The sequence below is a fragment of the Aquarana catesbeiana genome, linkage group LG10, assembly GCF_042186555.1.
Source record: "Aquarana catesbeiana isolate 2022-GZ linkage group LG10, ASM4218655v1, whole genome shotgun sequence".
Classification (NCBI taxonomy): domain Eukaryota; kingdom Metazoa; phylum Chordata; class Amphibia; order Anura; family Ranidae; genus Aquarana; species Aquarana catesbeiana.
Genome location: NC_133333.1, coordinates 218,729,615 through 218,751,293, shown reverse-complemented (window position 1 = coordinate 218,751,293; position 21,679 = coordinate 218,729,615). Strand labels below are relative to the sequence as shown.

Below are 21,679 nucleotides of genomic sequence, written 5' to 3'. Positions count from 1 at the left end.
TAACCTAACCCTGCTTTAAACTTCGCCACAACTTTAAACCTGACCTGGTGTGTTCCTTGGCCTTCATAATGCTGTTTGTTCACTAAGATTCTCTAACAAACCTCTGGGGGCTTCACAGAACAGCTGTGTATATACTGAGATTAAATTACACACAGGTGGACTATTTATTAATTAGGTGACTTCTGAAGGCAATCGGTTCCACTAGATTTTAGTTAGGGGTATCAGAGTAAAGGGGGCTGAATACAAATGCACGCCACACTTTTCAGGTATTTATTTGTAAAAAAATGTTGAAAACCATTTATCATTTTTCTTCCACTTCACAATTATGGGCCACTTTGTGTTGGTCTATCACATAAAATCACAATAAAATACATTTATGTTTTTGGTTGTAACATGACAAAATGTGGAAAATTTCAAGGGGTATGAATACTTTTTCAAGGCACTGTACATTGTTCCTGTAGAAGATGGTTGCAACAGAGACGAAGCCTTTTGAAGTACCTTCCAGGTTCTGAAATGGATTCATGAAAAACTATAGGATGGAAATTATCTGTTTAGCTCCCAGCTACCAGATTAATCTTTATTTTACGATCTGACCTACAAAAAAAATCAAATCTGGGGACAGGTCACTAAGGGAACTCAGTTTTTGTATATATTCGGTCATAGTGGCCATTGAAATTCCTGCTGCCATTTTCCCAGTGCAGGTCTGACAATGAAAGTATCATGCTGGCCGGAATCATCATTTTGGCACAGTAGGCTGCAAAGACAAAGAGGTGACTCCTCCCGATGTAGTTATTGGCCACACTTAATTTGCCTCTCATTCGTTCATGCAATAGAGAAGGCATTCTCTACCAGGGTTCCTCCACAGGTTGCTAGGGGTTCCTTGAGCAGTGACTGACTAACCTCTAATTTGATAGCGTCTGCATAGTTCCAGGGACAACGCCACTTGGCAGAGTTAGCAGAATGACACCGGTGATCTTTTTAGCTATATGTAAAGGGGATAATCTTCCCAATGACCAGGGACATTCTTCCCAGGGACATTTTTCTCAAATTGGTTTTAGCAGGGATTCCTCAAGACCTAAAAATCATTTAAGGCTTCCCCTAGGTTAAAAAGGGTGTGAAAGGATGCGATAAAGGAATTAGGGTTGAATATGACAGATCACTGTAAGCACAAGGACTCCTGTGCAGAGGGAGATGTGTGGCATTCCATTGATGGTCTACTGAAAATAGCAATGGCGGCCTTCATACTTCCTCAGTATCAGTCACCTTTAATAGGGTTAACAGCCAATGGACAATCATCTTATATAAACTGATGAACGGTAAAGCTTGGTTTCCAGGGGTTCCCCTACTTTACATGCTGCTCTTTGCACAGCTTGTTAAATTGCCGTAATTACAATGATGGAATGTTATTGTTGGCCAATGACAAATTGTAACAAAGAGCTCATTTTAAAACCACTGGCACCACTTCTACCATTTCTACACTCATTTCACAATCTGGACAAAGCAGCCAGAAGACATGGAGCCAACACATGTTGTACCTAGCTGGCTGCCAGTCATTCATTAACAGAAGAGAATTTATATACTGAACCCTTACACAATTATTTGGGGGGGAGTGGGTTTTGGTGCAGGATGGAGGTTGCCCCGGGTGTTATTGCAAGTTATGAACTGCTGGACAATTCTCAGGTAAAGAAATATCTCTGTCATTGGCCCCATTGACACTTTGCATTGCCTTAACATAAGTACGTGAATGCTGAATGTACTTAACTACGTACAGTATAAGTAAATATTCTCTAAATACAAGAGTCATGTGTATTCTTACTTGAACAGGCTCCCTGTTCTTGTGGGAACCATTGATTGGCCATATTGGATTTATTTTTTCCTGATTGCTCTAGGATTAACTTCTCTACAGAAATAAACATGAACGCTTACCCCAGCCGACTGTCCATCTCTACAGTCATTTACCAGTTGGGTCATGCCAACCTTTCAGACCCCATGATCATGTGACCAGTGTAATGTGTTTCCCTTCCAATGAGCACCTACCTCCACTTTTGTTGAGAAAAAAAAAAAACAATCCCCTCTGGGTGATTAAGATACATTGCAGAGATTTTAATAAACCTTTCTGCAAATTCCTACCTTTTGTTGCTCTGAAGAAAAAACTGTTTTGTTTTGTTTTTGTTATTTTTCCAGACCGATTGCATGCGTGTTATGAATAGGAGTTACTGGTTCATTATAATCAGCTGGTGCACCTTCTGTGTTCTAATGAGGTGCAGTGTCTGCAGTGTCTTGTGGAGTATCCCTGCAAAACGGAAATTTTTATTGCAGGGAATACCTAAAATTTTAGTTGCATCTTAGTGCAGACTTTTATGATTAGTGATTTAATTACACAAGCAGGGAATTATATTTTTGGAGGCATTTTGTACACCAACCGTGTACAGAACGCCTCCAGGTTGCCATATTGCATTGAACTTTACAGAAAATTAAGCTGGCTGCAGATTGAATATGAAAGGTAATTTTTAATAACCTTAAATTTCAATGTGGCTTGTATAGCAGTTGTATACCCGATATTGATGTAGCACCCTGATGTTTAGGCAGGGTTGCTAGTACATTTACCTGACAGGTACAGTTGCTTTGGCCAGTTGATAGGGGATCAATTGATTCCACCCTAAGCCTAGGTTCCCATTGGAACGATTTGTCATTTGATTTGAGAGATCAAATTGCATGACAAGTTGCAGCCTATTGGAGGCAATAACACTGTTCCAGTTGGTGCGACATCGATTCTGCGGATCCGCACCGATTTGCAAAAGTAGTTCCTGCACTACTTTTGCCGATTTCAGGTGCGTCTTCGATAGACATCTGTGCATGAAGCCACACAGATGTCTATCAAGTAGCACCTGAAATCGCGCTGACCTTGCCACTTTGAAATCGCGCAACTTCAAGTGAAGTGGGCGCGATTTCAAAGCAGCATCAATGTGAACCAGGGCTCCTTCTGGAATTGCTGCACTTCTCTCTTCTGTCGCTAGATGGCCGGGTATCTGGTGACATTAGATAAGACAAGGGCATTGCAAGGACAGATTAGGAATAGATAGGGTATCTCAGCCAATGGGCAGGGATCTTCTTGGGTCCCTTGGCCTGCTGGGAGAGCTTTTTTATTTGGGTGAGGTCAGGTGATCGGGGTTCTGTGCCACCTGGATGGCTGTCTGGGTGGACGTGTGTTGTGCTGCCCCAGGTTGCTAGTCCGGAGCCTTAGGCCCATACCACGACATCTGGCTGCTAGGCTATCTGAGGCCTATCCAGAAGCAAGAGAGCAGTGCAGGGTTGGGATAGCGGCTTGCAGTCCAACCATAAGTGATGGTTCTGCCAGCCGGAGACCACCTTATTACCAGAGACCACAGTGAGCGTACCTGAAGCAAGTAAAGGAGCAGTATTCTCACCAACCGGGGACGATGAAGAATTGGGAAATTTCAGCAGGTGTCAAGCCAGGGACTCAGCCAGCGGAGGTTGCGCTTGCAGAGCAGCCTTGTGTTTCCAAGCCAGGGACCAAGCAGGCCAGTGGGGTGAAGCTTGAGGAGTATCTGTGGGTGCCAAGCTAGAGACCCAGTAGGGAAGTGGGGGTGACACTTGAGGAAGATACTCAGTGAGAAGGGTGGAAGAGCTTGGGAGATCCAGTGGCAGTGGTTCAGCAAGTCTAGTGGGAGACTGGGAGCTCAGTGGAGTGAAGATCTACAAGGAATGTACAGAAGTTCGTTACAACTGTTATGAGACTGTTGCCATAGGACTGTCGCCATAGGAGACAGCAATCCTACACATGCAGACGTGGTGTCCAGCTGGGTGCCTTTCCTTGCATGGCTGTCTACCTACAGAAGTCTCTGAGTCTGCTAATTAACATGGCAACTACTAAAGGGTGTCCTGGCCCTAAACCCTCTCTCCCACAGTTCTGTTCAAGAGAAAATAAATCTCTTTGCATTCAAGAAGTGTCTGGCACCCATCAATCTATCTTGCATTACACCCACCATGCCTTGTAACCCACTCTACACAGGATGTCAGCTGTCCCTAACTCTGGAAGTTCTCATTAGACCAAAGGGGACCCGGGACCTTGCTACATTATTATTTTCTTTTATTTGCTATATTTTTTTCCCATGAAAGTGAGATTTCTTTTGTAAAATTATAAACTGACTAAATGGCTCCATTTTCGCTTTATCAAGGAGGACTCTGTTGATTCGAAAATAAGGGAAATAAGCAACCTGTAGGTAAGCTGCTTTCGGGCCACCACTTTCTCTTTTACCATAGCTGCCACCTAAGCTACAGACGGCTTTTCATTTTGACAATGGAGGGAAATGACAAGACAACGCGAGGTTTGTGCAGTGCATACACCAAGGATTGACCTGGATCTGTGCATGTTTATTTCTGTTAGTACATGCCTATATAGAGTATACACAGTATACATACATATATACATACAGCCTGTATCTTGGCTTGTCTGTATCAAAAATAACACAAATGAATGTACAAAAAAACCCACAAATAATACAGAAGAACACAGCAGTCCCACATGGGAATAATCAGCCCTCTGCCAGGAATGTTATCCAATCCGCAGAGCAGATCTTATCTCCCATTATCATTGGCCAGCGTTTTTGATGAAAAGTCTGCAGAACGCGATGATCTGATTCAGGCGTATTAAGTCATTCGCAGTGCCGTCCAGATTTTTACAAGGAACACGACTAACGGATAGTCAGCCTGTCTTGTTACTGCTCAGTCCTTGGTCATTGCATTGTGAAATGGAAGCACCATATACAGGCCATGTGAAGGAAATTCACATCCATACAGCTACATTTTAGGAATGCCAACCCAGAATTATAATATATATATCTATATATAGATATATCTATATATCTATATCTATATAGATATATCTATATATAGATATATCTATATATAGATACTGTATATCAAACTGAACTCCAGGCAAACAGCTAAATACACAAATGAAATACATATATGACAACTGTTTTATCTGCAACAGGATTTGTATTTCTATCCTTTTACTGCATGGGTCTGCCACACAGCACAGTCCAATCTGGCAGGGCAGGAGGCCTGATTCTTATTTATTTTTTGCTGCTGTTAAGCAACACTTATAGATGTCTTGCCTTTCATTCAGCCTGTGATTGGACTGTGAAATGAGAAGCAGCAGACTGATGAGCTCATCTCCTTATCACTCTGCTCTCTCCTCCTATCAGGATGGCCCTTATTAGCACATGAGTGCTGCAGCACAACTGATAGGCTTTGGATTGTTTCTTTCTCTCTCTTCCAGTCTGAGATCAGCTGTACAGGGACTGCAAGATGTTGAATTCAAGGTTGAATTCAGATACTTAAACTGCAGTCAATAAAAAAATATTTTTAATAATGTATTAATGATTACAGAGTTGCATTCATTTGTGTTTTTTTATATCTGCCTGGAGTTCAGCTTTAAGGACACACCACTATGACTGCATTAAAACCCAACACCAGGAATTAGAAAAAAGTCTACCCCTACAGTGGGGCCCCCGCACTACAAGGGATACAATAATCATTATATCTAGGGGGTGCATGAATAAGGAGCTATACTTACCCTATTCTGCCCTCTAGCAGTGTGACGGGTCCTCCATAGCCTCCTCTCTAAGCTGCTCTGTCATATATTTACCCTTTCCATGGACAACAAAGAGTTAATATCGCCATATTGTACACGAGACCCCCAACAGATCAGAATTTCGGGGGGGAGGAGAGGGCAGCGCCAGAGGCAGCCAGAGTGGAGTATAGGGGGAGTAATGATACCTGTTCCAGTACCCCCTGTGAGCCTTTAACCCTTGCAGTGCAGGGCAGCCCCACTTTAAGGGCAGATATTTTTCCAAGGCCCCTTTCAGACGGAGCAGAATTCGTCCAAATGGATCCGCCTGCTTAGCGGGGAATCTCTCCGCTGGTCCCCACTGAGCAGGCAGATGAAAGGTCCGTGTCCTCTCTATGATGCAGAGGGGCCACGGATAAAGCCCACTGTTCTCTATGGGGTGGTCAGATGGAAATGGACTGCCTGTTCCTTTCCATGTGACTGCCATCTGATCTGCTGGAGGGATGGGGAACAGATCCCCATCCATTTGTTTTTTAGCAGACTGGTCTGCTGACATCCGCTGCCCCTCAGAGAACAATGGGTGGTCTGGTCAGGCCTGCCTGAAAAACGGACAGGCGGACCCTATGGGTCCACTGCTGTGAAAGGAGCCTTATTCCTGGAGATGGGCTTTGAGCTGCTCTGTGATAAAAGTCTCATCTGTAACAGTAATACAATCTACGTAACAGTATAATAATAGTACCATGTATGAACACATACCTGCGTTGTGACATGGACTGCGGTCATAGTGTAAGGTGCGCCATTACAGAGAGATCTCCTATATCTGGATGGTGAGGCCCAATAAATTTCCAAACCCTTGATGATAACACTGGCTGGATATTTATTGGGCATTTATTTTTTTCATTTGTTATGGACAATCAACATTGAAGTATATCCATAAACTACTGAATGGTTGCCACCCCTCCCCCCCCCCCCTCCCATCCCCATCAAGCTGGTCAATCTACAAAACAGGACAGACAGAATATATAGGCCTGACCTGCCTTCTATTGAATAATCAAGTAAGAATTGTGCGTCACTTAGTACTGGTTGGAGTGCAGTTGGTACGGAGGACCCCAGACAGACTGATCAGCTATAGCACCTATTGGACAAGACAATGCACATCAATTGCAAACAAACAGCGAGGCCTCATTTACATGGCCGGTAGATCCATGCTGAATTTTTTTTCTGAGTGACCCAACATTCCTAAATATAGGTAATGTTACAGTGAGTATTTAATTCTGTGACAGTTATCAGTGTATTGCTCTTACTAGTGGTGTAGGCAGCTGGGCTGTGCAAGGCCACTGCATGCAATCCAGACATGCTATAAATGCAATGTGTGTCTCCAAATGCATAAAACTAGGTATGTAACTATGCTAAGGCTTATCTAAACCCAAAACCAAAAAGGTACAAAAATTGCAGTCCTTGGTATGGTGGTAGCATTTGGTTTCTTTCTTCAAGCTACTTTTGGACCAATCCTATTTATTTTGTTCATAAACTGGAGGATGGGGTAAACAGTTCAATCTCTGTATTTGCAGACGATACTAAGCTAAGCAGGGCAATAACTTCGCTGCAGGACGTGGAAACCTTGCAAAAAGATCTGAACAAAATAATGGGGTGGGCAACTACATGGCAAATGAGGTTCAATGTAGAAAAATGTAAAATAATGCATTTGGGTGGCAAAAATATGAATGCAATCTATACACTGGGGGGAGAACCTCTGGGGGAATCTAGGATGGAAAAGGACCCGGGGGGTCCTAGTAGATGATAGGCTCAGCAATGGCATGCAATGCCAAGCTGCTGCTAACAGAGCAAACAGAATATTGGCATGCATTAAAAAGGGGATCAACTCCAGAGATAAAACGATAATTCTCCCGCTCTACAAGACTCTGGTCCGCCCGCACCTGGAGTATGCTGTCCAGTTCTGGGCACCAGTCCTCAGGAGGGATGTACTGGAAATGGAGCGAGTACAAAGAAGGGAAACTAAGTTAATAAAGGGTCTGGAGGATCTTAGTTATGAGGAAAGGTTGCGAGCACTGAACTTGTTCTCTCTGGAGAAGAGACGCTTGAGAGGGGATATGATTTCAATTTATAAATACCGTACTGGTGACCCCACAATAGGGATAACACTTTTTTTGTGGAAGGGAGTTTAACAAGACTTGTGGCCACCCATTAAAATTAGAAGAAAAGAGGTTTAACCTTAAACTATGTAGAGGGTTCTTTACTGTAAGAGCGGCAAGGATGTGGAATTCCCTTCCACAGGCGGTGGTCTCAGCGGGGGGGTTATCGATAGTTTCAAAAAAATATTAGATAAGCACCTGAATGACCACAACTTGACTTGATGGACTTGTGTCTTTTTTTCAACCTCACCTACTATGCAACTATGGGGGTTATTTACTAAAGCTGGAGAGTGCAAAATCTAGTGCAACTCTGAATAGAAACCAATCAGCTTCCAGGTTTTATTGCCAAAGCTTAACTGAACAAACTGACGTTAGAGGCTGATTGGCTACCATTGCCAGCTGCTCCAGATTCCTAGTGTGCCCCAGTTTTAGTAAATCTCTCAGTATGTAACTATATTCTTCTGTGCATCTCACGGGAAGTGACAAGGGCACTGCATTTCTGGAAGGATCAACAGGTATTTTCTGTATTTGTTAAACATTTTCTTAGCTTGAATAAAAAAAAACAAAAAAAAACAAATGTATCCACCACTTCTAAGGACTGTTAACTGCAATATATACAATTTTTGTTCTTTAGATTAGTTATCCTTTAAGGCGGGTAAATTGCGACTTACTATCTAAACCGTTGTGTGAAAAAGGAAGAAAAGATGTGTTTTTCTTGGTGCTTTTAGGAGTGCCATAATGGCCGTTTCTTAAAGTAGGTGTAAATGAGACCTGTCATCTATTTGATTATCCTGGGCTCGCGGCACAGTCTAACTTCCATGTTTTGTTCTAAAGCCCCTCCCCTCGCCATCATCCCTGATCGGAGATACACAGAGGTAGATTCACCAGGAGATTTGTTAGACCCCAGATTTCCCATACTGCCCTACTATGAGAATATATGTATGCTTTACACAGAGAAGCTTTCAAGTGCTACTTCTGACGTCTTACACCTCCATGTTATAGTGTTGGACAAAATTGTGCAACTTTGAGTGATTGTCTCCCAAGTCTATAAAGAAGACCCGCAGACTTTGTGCAATCCTCACCTCCAGCGATACATCAACCTGTTGGATGCTGGGCGTTATTGTGTCGCATACGAGTTAAAAAAATATGACATGTTACATTGACAATAATGTAATCTTTTGGCATATTTTTAGCCTGCTCTTTTACATTATTGCACACTGGCGCCCTAGACAAACGCTATTCTGATTAAAATGGTAAGCTTTGTGTCGCCATCACACTGGCAGGACATTCACCCGCATAATGCTGTGTGGCGGAACGATGAGCTAACGCTGCTTAACACTGTTCAGAGATACAAGGAGCAATTCGATTGTAAGCTCAATGTGCCATTGATATCAGCCTCACCTCTCTATGGGACCCATTTATTGAAAGAAAAAGAAGTTCTGAAATGTTGCCTGTTTATAAAGCTGCTTGGACAGTTTTTACTGTCACCTGCTTCGTAGTTCGAGAAAAGTGAAAATAACCCGCAATGTCCATGTTCTGGATAGATCATAAAAGACTTTCCAAAGATTTTAAAGTGGAACTTTAGTCAGAAAATTAACACCTGCTAGATCAATTCAGGCTGGCCCCTTTTGCAGGTACAGCTATGTAAAACATTAAAAATAAGTGCCTACACTGTTTAAGATCCAGTAATACACTGTCTCGCCCTGCTCTGCACATGCTCAGTTGCTCTCCATTTTTAGGCACTGCTGAATTTATAGAGGCCAATCTGCTGACAGCCTTAAAGTGTTTGTTAACCTAAAAAAAAAACAAAAAAAAATATCCTGTCCTCTTAAAGCGGGGATATGCAATTAGCGGACCTCCAGCTGTTGCAAAACTGCAATTCCCATCATGCCTCTGCCTCTGGGTGTCATGCTTGTGGCTATCACAGTCTTGCTATCCCTCATGGAACTTGTAGTTCTGCAACAGCTGGAGGTCCGCTAATTGCATATCCCTGCCATAAAGCATGTTATAGAGCACAGTGCTTGTTCTGTGTAATTTGGCCCCTTCTGTCACCTAAAAAAAAAAATGGGCTGATCCTGCCTGGCTATTCCCTACCCCTGTAAACTGACCATGGTTTATCATGGCTGCTGAGCCCTGACAACATGGTCAGTTTACGTGCCTCTGTCATCTGCAGCCCTGCTCTGTCTTTCTCTGTCCCCCCTATCCCACTGCCTGTCTGCTCATGTCAGTGCCCATCCCCTCCCCTCCTGCTGCCCTCATAACTACTATAAAATCCTCCCATTCCCTCTGTAACATAACAATGTGTCCCTGTGTTATATAAAAAACATGCCGATCTGTACCTATATCAGAACGCGCCCGGCGCTCAAGTGACTCCTCGGCTCTCTCTCTTCCCCTCCTCCCCAGCTGATGTCATTGGGAGTGCCCGGCCCTGCCCGCTGGAGCTGTCAGCCAGGCAGAGGAGAGCCGAGGAGTCACATGAGCGCTGGGAACTGCTCTGATATAGGTACAGATCGGCATATTTTTTATATAACACAGACACACGGGCACATTGTTATGTTACAGGGGGGGGTGGGAGAGTTTTATACAGTAGTATTGGCTTAACAACCACTTTAAAGCAGAATTAAATCCTCCTATTCTTTACAGCCAAGGAAGCTGCATCTCTTTGATCTGCAACTGCCATGGTGCTACACATGTTATCAGTCATGACACCAGCAATTTGATGGTTTGACAGTTTGTTTGAAGACACAAGCAAATGTGACAGTTAGCAATCCCTGCATTCCAGGAATGTAACTGTTTTTTTGAAACCGTTAAATCAATGGGTTTAGTTCTGCTTTATGATTTACTGCTGTTCTGGGGCTCTGGGCTTCAGCAAAATGGCAGCCTCCAGCAAGAAGAAAAAGAAACAGGAGCAATGTTGGAGGCAATTTCCAGCACACACTATTGTTGGTAGCACAGTTATTAATGTGGAATGTATGTTCCTTGCTAAAGAACATTATTTTTTATCAAGTTGTTATGGGTAAAGTTCTACTTTAATATATGTTGTGGAAATGTACAAATCCTTAAACCTGACATTATCCACTACAGTCAATGGAGGAAAGCTGGTGAAGGTGAGTTTACCCATACTAGTATACGTGTTGACAGTACTCAACTTTGTAGTTCCTCGGGGTAAAGTAATTGTATTTTTCCCTAAAGCTGAACTCCAGGTATGATCTTTATTGCACACCGACTTTGGTCCAGCTTTGCACAATGTCAAATATGCATAGCTCATACCTGTGGGGCTGATAAAAATCACTGCTTCCAAATTGATAGCCACAGTCCTGTATCCTCTATTTTCTGTGCAAGCACCCTGTCCTCTGCACCAGGGTAATCTTAATGCACGGGCACACCTGGTCACTGTCCAGGGGCCCCATGTGCATGGAGGCCCCATGATACTCTTGCATTACACCATAATTGCCAACTGTCCCGGATTTGCCAGGACAGTCACGTTTTTTACTAAGTTGTCCCAGGATGAACTGAGTAGCATCCCAGAATCTAGGCTGCAGGAACAGCAGCAGCCTGTCATTGGGCTAAATCTACAACTGGAATGACATCTTACCCTGCTACGTGTTTAAAAATTATTTGATTGAAAGTACTACTAAATATATGTTTAATTCAATTAACTAGTTATACATTCATTCTTGAAAGTAGGTGGGTCAATTGGGGCAGGCCGGTAGGGGCCCCAATGCATTACTTTGCCCCAGGGCCCATGAGGCTATTAAGATGGCCCTGCTCTGCACCCTGCTTGTTTGCCATCATTCATGTAACGCCTTGTAATTTTTAAATGAATACAAAGCATCCTTTGATTGGATGATGTGGAGAGGAGAGTCAGTGAGATCACAACCTCCACCCTCTCAAATAAGAGAACAACCTGTATTCAATGAAAAAAATACAAGGCATTCTATAAATGGCGGCAGTGATGAGCGGGTGACCCCTGTAGCCAGTGTGCAGAGGAGAAGCCTCTCAATACAGAAGCCAGAAGATTATCACTGTTGTAGCACCAACTACCACAGTGGTGGCCCCTCAAGTATAAGATATGCCTACTTACAATTGTGCCACTTTGCATCAATGGAAGTCTACAATAAGGATAAAACCAGGAGTTCAGCTTTAATTTTGCAGCTTTGTTTTTTTCCTCTTTGTTTTTTGTTTTTTTTTTCATCTAAAAAGGTTTTGCACTGCACTTCCATATAACTTCCCATGTCGGACTTTAAAAACTGGAGGAAAATCAGCTGGAATTTGGCAGTAAAACAGATAAAAGGGCGGAAAATGAGAAAAGATTATGTTGTGGATCTTTCTAAATAGGCCCCTAAATGTTTCCAGGGCTCTGAAGAATCCTTCTGTTTACCAGCTTTCTGACCATCTAATCCTGCCATGGAAATAATAGCTGCACCATTATAACATCATGTTCTATTATACTGGAATAACTGTATATTGTGTATGAGGTCCCAGATCTGCACAGTACACAAGATACCGACTTCTCGGAGCTATCAGAAAAGAGCTCAGACCTTTAGGATACAAGACACTTGAGCCTGTATGTTGGATCGTTCCAGTGACAAAATATAAAGACTCTTATATATGAAAACTGTTCTAAGAAAAAGTATTCCTGTCTCCCCAGTGCAAGAGTTCCATGTCTTATTTTTAAAGTCCAGATTAAAAAATTAATCACATAATCTGATCCATTAATAAGGGGTAAGATGAACACTTTTTCTTTAGAACGCTTCTTACAAAAATGTAAAAATTAGAGAAAACTTTTTCACTACTGTCTTTAGAAAGAACTCTGGTCTGAAACTCTTTAGGAAAATCCATTTCTACAATGCAGTCTGCATCCTAGAAGGAATGCTAGACTCGCCAACATGGAAAACGGACACAACGGACATAGACCCACGAAGAGAAAGTGCAAAGCAATTAGACTTCAATGTCCCTTTGTTCACTATTACTGCCGTTACCATCAGAATGTAACAGTAGATTCTTTGGTCATTGGACGTGGTGCCCCGGGTACTTGGGTGATGGATTTATTTTGGCACATCCCCTTCACTCCGGGCCTGGAGGAAGTTCTAGATTTGTCAACAGTTTTTTTTTTTTTTGGTCCCCCCCTGCATTAACATGGTCGGACCATACAAAAGTCCAATTCCTGAGGTTTTCTCTTTAACTTACAGTGCTCTCTGGGTAAAGTTACTCCTCCGCCTGCACTGCACCTCAGCTGCCGTCTCTTGAACCCCCTGCCGCAGACCTTTGAACAGCTTGTCCACTCTCCAGCCTCCCACATGGGGCACGGGTCACCGCAGGTCCTTACCACTGGTGGCCGGAGAGAGGTCGGGCAGTCAGATGCCAGATGTTCCCAGGGGTCACGACATTCCACTATTCTAGTCTGCTGCCCGTTGCCACAGGTGACTGAACATTCTCCCCAGTTGCCGGTTGACCACTGAGACTGCGGTTTGGGCCTTGGAGGGGGAGGGGGCAGAGCAACCAGGCTGTTACTTATTATTTGTCCAGCAGAATTGTCTCTCTTTTCTCTGGGGATGTAGAAGGTGAACCGGAGACGTGGAGGGGTCATTTTGCCAACACATAATACCTCTATGGTCAATGGCTCTTGTATGTTGTTGATTGCCTGTAAGGCCTCCACTGCAGTCCCAGTACCGCTGTACTTCAGCAGGCTGCCACGTATCGGAATGTCACGCTCCACCGCAGACACAATGTAATTCCCATTCAGCAGGTAGCGACCCTGGGAGTTCTTTACTGCTAAGTAGTTGTCATCACTGATTAGGCCTTTATACCCACGTTGTCTGACCTCCAGGTTGCTGGCACCAGCCGGAATAGTGACCACAAAGTTGTAACCGTGTCTGTGTATGTAGAGAGAATGCAAAAAATTACTTCAAGCAACAGTATCAGGTCTTATTTATCAAAGAGACTCAGTGAAGAATTGCCTTTCTAGACAATGAACAACCAGCCAGGCTTCATTTTATTTCTCTCAAGTAACCTTAGAGAAAGAAACTGATAACCCCATTGGTCGCTTTGTGTTCTTCCTTCCCAGATCACGTTCAGTAAGTGCACATAACACTATCTCTATAGAATATCACTACACATAACACTATCTCTATAGAATATTACGACACATAACACTATCTCTATAGAATATCACTACACATAACACTATCTCTATAGAATATTACTACACATAACACTATCTCTATTGAATATCACTACGCATAACACTATCTCTATAGAATATCAATCCCATTCTAAAATAAAATACATTCAAAGGTGAATTCCATGTATAGATATTTTATACATAGTTACATTGGTCCAGCTAGGATCAATGTAACTATGTACAGTATATACCATCCCTGATCGACGCCCCTGGAAGTTGGAAATCACTGGAGTAGACATCGCTGCTCCACTAATCTCCACCTGTGCAGAGTGGCTGCCCTGCTGCATTCTGAACACAAGAGGTTGGCCACTCAGCATGGGCACCATTCAGAGGATGCTTTGTATTCTCTTAATGAATGCAAAGTGTTCTCATGTCAGACAAGGTGAAGAGGCCGGGTGGTAATGTTACGCTCTCCATCTCTTACAATCAGAGAATGCTTTGCATTCATTCAGTGCCTCTGTGCTCAGCGTGGGACCTGTAAGCTTTTGGAGATTACTGGAGTAGTAGTGTGTACTTCAGGGATTTCCAGCTTTGAGGGGCATCGGTCAGGGATGGTATATACATAGTTACATTGGTCCAAATGAGACCAATGTAACTATGTATAAAATATTAATACCTGGAATTCTTCTTAAAGCTGTATCTTGGCTATAAACCAGCAACTCTGGATGAATGGCTGGATAAATGGCGGATGGACGGTTGGGTAATTGGCTTCATGAACCAGTAGCTCTTGATGTACAGTTGGGCAAAGGGCCCCATATTTAGGCTGCAACTGTGCTACTAATCAGCAGGTCTGGATGTATATTTGGATAAAGGGCTCTATATTTAAGCCGGGTACACAGGGGCCGAACGTCGGGAGACAACAGCCGGTTCAAAACATTTGGCCCGTGCTTTTGTTAGTCTGTCCAACAGAAGCTGGCTGTTTGGCCAGCTTCTGTCGGACGTGCATGCTGGAAAACCAGCAGCTGACCAACTCCCGATCAGTGCTCTCAGCCAATGGCAGAGAGTTTCGATCGGAATGTTCTGATAGAGGGGCCTTCCCCCTGTCAGAACACAATATCTCAGCGGGGGAAATCGCTGAACTAACCTTGAATGATAGTACAGTGGCTCCGACCGTCACCGGAGCTAACAGTTTTTTTTTCGTTTAACCCATGGGGTTGAACAAAAAAAAAACAAATAGTGTGTACCTGGCTTTAGGCTGCATCTAGACCAGGGGTCTCCAAACTTTCTAAACAAAGGGCTAGTTTACTGCCTTATATACGTTAGGGGTAGAGAATGGTATCAGTGGAAAGAATAGTGCCCCATCGATGGTGTCAGTGAGAAGAATAGTGTCTCATCTTTGGTGTCAGTGGAAGATTAGTTCCTCATCACTGGTGTCAGTGGAAGGAATAGTGCCCCATCATTGGTATCAGTGGGAAGAATGCTGTCCCATCATTGGTGTCAGTGGAAGGAATAGTGCCCCATAATTGGTGTCAGTGGAAGGAATAGTGCCCCATAATTGGTGTCAGTTGAAGGAATAGTGTTCCATCATTGGTTTCAGTGGGAAGAATGGTGTCCCGTATCAGTGGGAGAAATAGTGTCCCAAGGACCAAATAAAGACAAGAAACGGTCCACATCTGGCACTCGTGATGCAGTTTGGAGGCCACTGATTTGGACTATAAACCAGCGGCTCTGGTTGTACAGCTGGATAAATGGCTCTATGATTAGGCTGTATTTGCGATATGATCCAAAGTTTCAGGATGGACAGTTGGACAAATAGCTCTACAAGAAGAATAAACCACCATGTTTTTGGATTTGGAATTAAAATGATTACACAATAGTTTAATGGATCATTTTGTAGTTCCCCCTGGCCCCCAGTTATAGTTTCTAGCTACTATCCTTGTTCCATGAAAACGAATCTCAGCAAAATTCCAGCCTTTGACAGTATTAGATTTGCAAAGTAGGTACTCTGCATCTGTCTGAAGAAGAATGGAGTTTCTCTGTATAACGTAACGTGCTGTGTGTGTGCTGCTAATACACATTTCTGGGCTGAGGGAAGGATGTGGGCACAGTAGAGTCAGATTTTTGGTTATGTGAGGGAACATTTGGCACATAACTCTCACAGTAACACAAAGGTAGGAAAGATTTCATTATGTGGTGGAAAAATGCTGATCAAACATTATTCACAGCAAGCCTTCAGCTTAGATAAGAGTCCAGCTGATGAGAAAGGCTACAGAACGTCAGATCAGAGGATCAGATTCAGTGGTTTTTGGCTGAGGATCCTGGCAAGATAAGAATGTTTTGAAGACAATGTAGGTGTGAACAGCACTTGTTTGACTCAATATTTCTCTGCAGAATGGAAGGATCTTCTTCCAAAAACTGCTGAACGTCTGGCACAGTCAGAGTCGTCACTATTCACTTCAACACCGATTGTCAGCTCTGTCAGGGACTGTACAATTTGTGATCTTCTGACATGAGCCATCCTGAACAGCCCTCAACTTGCTTGAACAGAAGGAGCAACATAACTCCTTTACCACTCCACTAGTTTTAATTGTAAACTAGGAGTTGTAATGCCCTGTACACACGACCGGTTTTGCCGTCGGAATAAACGCCGAAGGTTTCTGCGATGGAACTCCGACGGAATTCCATTCAAGCGGTCTTGCCTACACACGGTCAAACCAAAGTCCGACCAAAGTCCGAACGTCCAGAACGCGGTGACGTACACGTACGACGGGACTGGAAAAAGGAAGTGCAATAGCCAGTAGCCAATAGCTTCCGTCTCGTACTTGCTTCAGAGCATGCGTCATCTTTGATCCGTCGGAACAGCATACAGACGAGCGGTTTTCCCAATAGGAATTGGTTCGGTCGGAAATATTCAGAACATGTTCTATTTCTAGGTCCGTCATAATTTTCTACAAAAATAGTCCGATGAGGCCTACACACGATCGGAATAGACGATGAAAAGCTTCCGTCTGACTTTTTCTGTCGGACATTCCGCTTGTGTGTACGCGGCATTAGCCCTGAAAAAAATGGTACTGTAAGGCTGCCCATAGTTGGTTCGAAGCTCGGTTGGTGCAGCAGGAACTGATCAAAATTAGAAACATGCATGGGCAGACTGAATGTTACAAGTTGATCAATCAACTTGGGTACAACCAACCTGCCAGATTTTACATGTGATTATTGCTAGCGGCTAGTATAGCCACTAGCAATAATCACTGTCTTCTCCTCTTCTCCCGGCATGGATGGCTACAATGGATCAGCAGGAGGGATTCCCCTGTCAACATTGTGGTTGCAGGAAAGAAATTTACTCCATGTATGTCCTGCCTAAGAAAAAATCCAAAATGCCTTAATTCTTTACCTTGGATTTTCACAATGAAATAAACAATTCTGGACTCCCAAACCATTGATGTAGAGCTCTTGCTAACCCTTGGACCTTACTCATATCGCCTTTTCAGAAGCCTTTTTTGTTGAATCCAGCACCTTCCAATCATACTCGTCAATATTTCTGCTCTATCAGTTTCCTTATAATTTCATCATATGCATAAAGTCTAATAAGAGTGCTAAAGCAGCAGTCTGAGAGTTCAAATGCTTTAATACTGGTTCACAAATGACAACATAGAACACTCTACATGTTTCTGAGGCTCAAAGACCTTCCCCTTCTTCATAGTTAAGACATAATAATGTAATTATGAGGATTTGAGAATGGGATAATCAACAGGAATAAGTATTTGCTGAATATAAGCAAATGAAGTGGATCTCTACACAGCAAATAATGAACCCCTGGTGATTATGCCATCTTTGAATTCTCTAATTTATCCATTACGTTCAAATCTCTGAAGAAGAGGGAGGTCTTTGAGCACCCGAAATGTGTTGGCTGTTCTATGTTGTCATTTATTAACTAATAATGATTTTCAAAGGTTTTTGGACTCTCAGACTGTTTGTTTTATTCACGTAAATCTTTAAAACTGGGCTACTTAATTGAAGGAAACCCCAATCTTTTTAAGAACATCTTTACCAGAACCAGTAGGGTTGATTTACTAAAACTGGAGAGTGCAAAATCTGGTGCAGCTCTGCATAGAAACCAATCAGCTTCCAGGTTTTGTTGTCAAAGCTTAATTGAACACGCTGATTGGCTTCCGTGTACAGCTGCACCAGATTTTGCACTCTCCAGTTTTAGTAAATCTACCCCATTGCGCCTTGTCAAAATCTGGTCTATTGATAATTTGAATCCCGTGCCTCAGTTCTACTAGTTCTTTATAATTTCATCAGACAGCCTTCTACACCAAGGGTCTCCAAATTTTCAAAAAAAAAAAATGGGCCAGTTTACTGTTGTCAGACTCTAGGGGGGCTGGACTGTGTCCAGTTGGAGTAGAAAATGCCCCAGCGCTGGTGGGAGTACGGTAATCAATGTCTCCTGCTAGGTGGTCAGTGGGTGTAAAAAATATATATTAATTGTGCCCTATAGTTGGTGTCAGTGGAAGGAATATTGCCCCATCGTTGATATCAATGGGAAAAATAATGCCCCATCACTGCAGTCAGTGGGAGAAGTAGTTCCCCATCATGGGGTGTCAGAGGGAGGAATTGTGCCTCATATATATATTTATATACAGTATGCTGGACAGTTTCTAGAGACAGTCCGACACATCCACATCCCTGATGAATATGAAAGAAAATTAGAGACAATACACCACTCCCTCAACAGGTGAAGGGATTTTTTGAGGATGTGTATGGAACTGTCACCAAGGTAAGCACAACAACAAAACAATGTTCATGAAAATTATTCAATTTATTACAAAAGTTTGAGTAAAAGTTCACAGTAATGGCATTTGGTCATAAAAAGACCAGTGATCAGTAAAGCAAAGACATTTAGTCATAACTTGCTCAATCATAGTTGATACTTAATACACAGGATACAAATAGATGCTTGTATATGCAGTAAGCCGACATATTTCACAGACTTGTTATCTGCTTCTTCAAGGCAGCTCGGCATACATCTATAACATTGTGTAGATTATAAAGAAATAACATTAGTTATAGCATATTTGTATCCTGTGTATTAAGTATCAACTATGATTAAGCAAGTTATGACTAAATGTCTTTGCCGTACTGATCACTGGTCTTTTTATGACCAAATGTCATTACTGTGGACTTTTAATCAATTAATTTTTGTAATAAGTTGAATAATTTTTATGAACATTGTTTTGTTGTTGTGCGTACCTTGGTGACAGTTCCATACACATCCTTAAAAATCTCATCACCTGTTGGGGGAGTGGTGTATTCTCTCTAATTTTCTTTCAAATTGTGCCTCATAGTTGGCATCAATGGGAGGAATCGTGCCCCATCATTGGATGTCAGTGGGAGAAATTATGCCCAGCTGTTAGCGTCGGCAGAAGGAATGATGCCTCTTTATTGGTGTCAGTAAATGGAATAGTACCTCATATTAGTGAGAGAAATAGTGCCCCAAGGTCCAGATAAAACACAAGCAAAGGGTCGCATCTGGCCCACAGGCCTCGCTTTGGAGACCACTGCTCTGAACAATCCCCAGCAACTTCCAGCTCTACAAAAAATGAGACATTTCCTCTCAGTATATACAGGTGTCAGTGCCTGACTTTCACCCCGCTTCTTTTGGTGCCCGTAGAGTTAAATTCTTTTGGTGCCCGCGTTGGATGCACATTGGGCAGCACAGAGGTGTGACTGTACATGGTGGAGCAGATGTGCACTGTGTATATTCAGCGTTTGCTGGATCTGTTGGTGGGGGTGGGGGGGGGGGGTAAATGTGTCAGAATTGTGTCCTTATTGTTTAGGCAGCTTCTCTGGCTCACATTGGTACTCACATGGGTTTAGTGAAGAGACCGGACACCTTCTTGCAGCTTTTATTGTCCCCTCCGCACACTCTGCATTTGTCGAATTTCTTCTTGGAGCCTAGCTGCCCATCACAGCCAGCTTTAATACACTTTCCCTGTACACAGACTGATGTGGAGTCCGGTGCACATGCCGTCCCATCTACTACCTGTATGGACAGAACATCAGTGTTACAATGAAAAGTGACGGGAAACGCACAGCAGCCAGCATAGTGCCACCAATAAATGAATTGCAAGAATATCCATTTTTTAGACATTTACTAAATACCTTTTGGGCCATTTCACCAAACATCTGTCTCTTCTATCTATGAAGGACTGGTGATATCGCTGTGCTGAGTTCCCACCATCCCTGCACTGAGTTCCCAGGTCTTTACACCTGCTGCACCTATTATGAGGGTTTCCCACCATCCCTGCAGTAAGTTCCCGGGTCTGTACATATGCCATACCTACTGTGAGGGGTTCCCACCATCCCTGTGGTGAGCTGAAAGGTCTGCACACCTTCTGTGCCCATTATGAGGGGCTCCCACTATCCTTGCAGGATTTTATGTATTATATATTATAGAGAATATAATAGGTGGAGTGGGAACATTCTACTAAGGGTGGTGACAAAAGCTGCGTTTCACTAGAATTAAGTAAGGGCAGATGATTCGTGTAGCATTTACTTCCTGGAATCTATCTGCCCTTAGTTAAGGCATGCACGCAGGCGGGAGTGCTTAGCTGAGAAACCCCCTCCTCTACTCCTGAAGACTGATAGGATGTATGATATTTTGGCCTAGGCCTTGAAACCAGGAAGTAACTGAAGAAATGTAAAAAAAAAGTTTAAAACAATTAAATATAATATACTTTCCTGTCTATTTACTAATGCTAGCAGCATAAGGATGTGTCTGCATATGTCGACTTTATATGTCAGCAGATAAATAACTTTTTACACAGATACCTCCACTCCACCACATCTGTCTGTCTGTGCAGTCTCTGTCCTTCAGGGTACCAACCTTGGGTGCCAGGACATAGAAGTAGCCGGTGCCATTGGCTCTGCAGATGAGCTTGCACTTGTCTCTTGGGGACACTCCGGAATATTTGGGGACCCAGCCTACCGTGGATGTCAGTCGATTGGTACTGTGGTTGTAACCATTGAAAGCTTCACATTGCTCCTCCCGGAAGCCTTTACCTGGAATGAGGGGGAGAAAATTCACTAAAGATGATGACAGAATGACGTGCCAGTAATAGCTGGGAGAGGTCAGTATATAATGTGTCAGTAATAGATAGGAGGGGTGATATAATGTGTCAGTAATAGATGGGGGGTCAGTATATAATGCGTCATTAATGCATGAGAGGGGTCAGTATGTTATGTGTCAGTAATAAATGGGAGGGGTCAGTATGTAATTTGTCAGTAATAGATGGATGGGGTCATTATGAAATATGTCAATAACAAATGGGAGAGGTCAGTATATAATGTGTCAGTAATAGATAGGAGAGGTCAGTATATAATGTGTCAGTAATAGATGGGAGAGGTCAGTATATAATGTGTCAGTAATAGATGGGAGAGGTCAGTATATAATGTGTCAGTAATAGATGGGAGAGGTCAGTATGTAATGTGTCAGTAATAGATGGGATGGGTCAGTATGTAATGTGTCAGTAATAGATGGGATGGGTCAGTATGTAATTTGTCCATAATAGATGGATGGGGTCAGTAATAGATGGGAGGGGCCAGTATGTAATGTGTTAGTAATAGATGAAATGGGTCGTTGTGTAATGTGTCTGTGATATATGGGAGGGGTCAGTATGTAATGTGTCAGTAATAGAAGGGAGAGGCCAGTATATAATTTGTCAGTAATAGATGGATAGGGTCAGTATGTAATGTGCACACATGCGTCACCAGTATCAGAGTGGGAGCTTAGTGAAGTATTGC

The 21,679-nt window shown here is 42.9% G+C and overlaps 1 protein-coding gene across 1 annotated transcript in view; it reads right to left on the bottom strand.

The window, feature by feature from the left end:
- Positions 1 to 4,350: 4,350 nt before the first annotated feature.
- Positions 4,351 to 21,679, bottom strand: part of ADAMTS15 (ADAM metallopeptidase with thrombospondin type 1 motif 15) — a 105,617-nt gene continuing 88,288 nt past the window's right edge. Inside the window, exons 6-8 of the mRNA XM_073603327.1 lie at positions 20,763 to 20,938; positions 19,744 to 19,919; positions 4,351 to 13,625 (exon numbers count right to left, since the gene is read on the bottom strand). Coding sequence (XP_073459428.1) covers positions 12,884 to 13,625; positions 19,744 to 19,919; positions 20,763 to 20,938 — 1,094 coding nt within the window. The 3' untranslated portion in view covers positions 4,351 to 12,883. The remainder of the gene's footprint in view (positions 13,626 to 19,743; positions 19,920 to 20,762; positions 20,939 to 21,679) is intronic.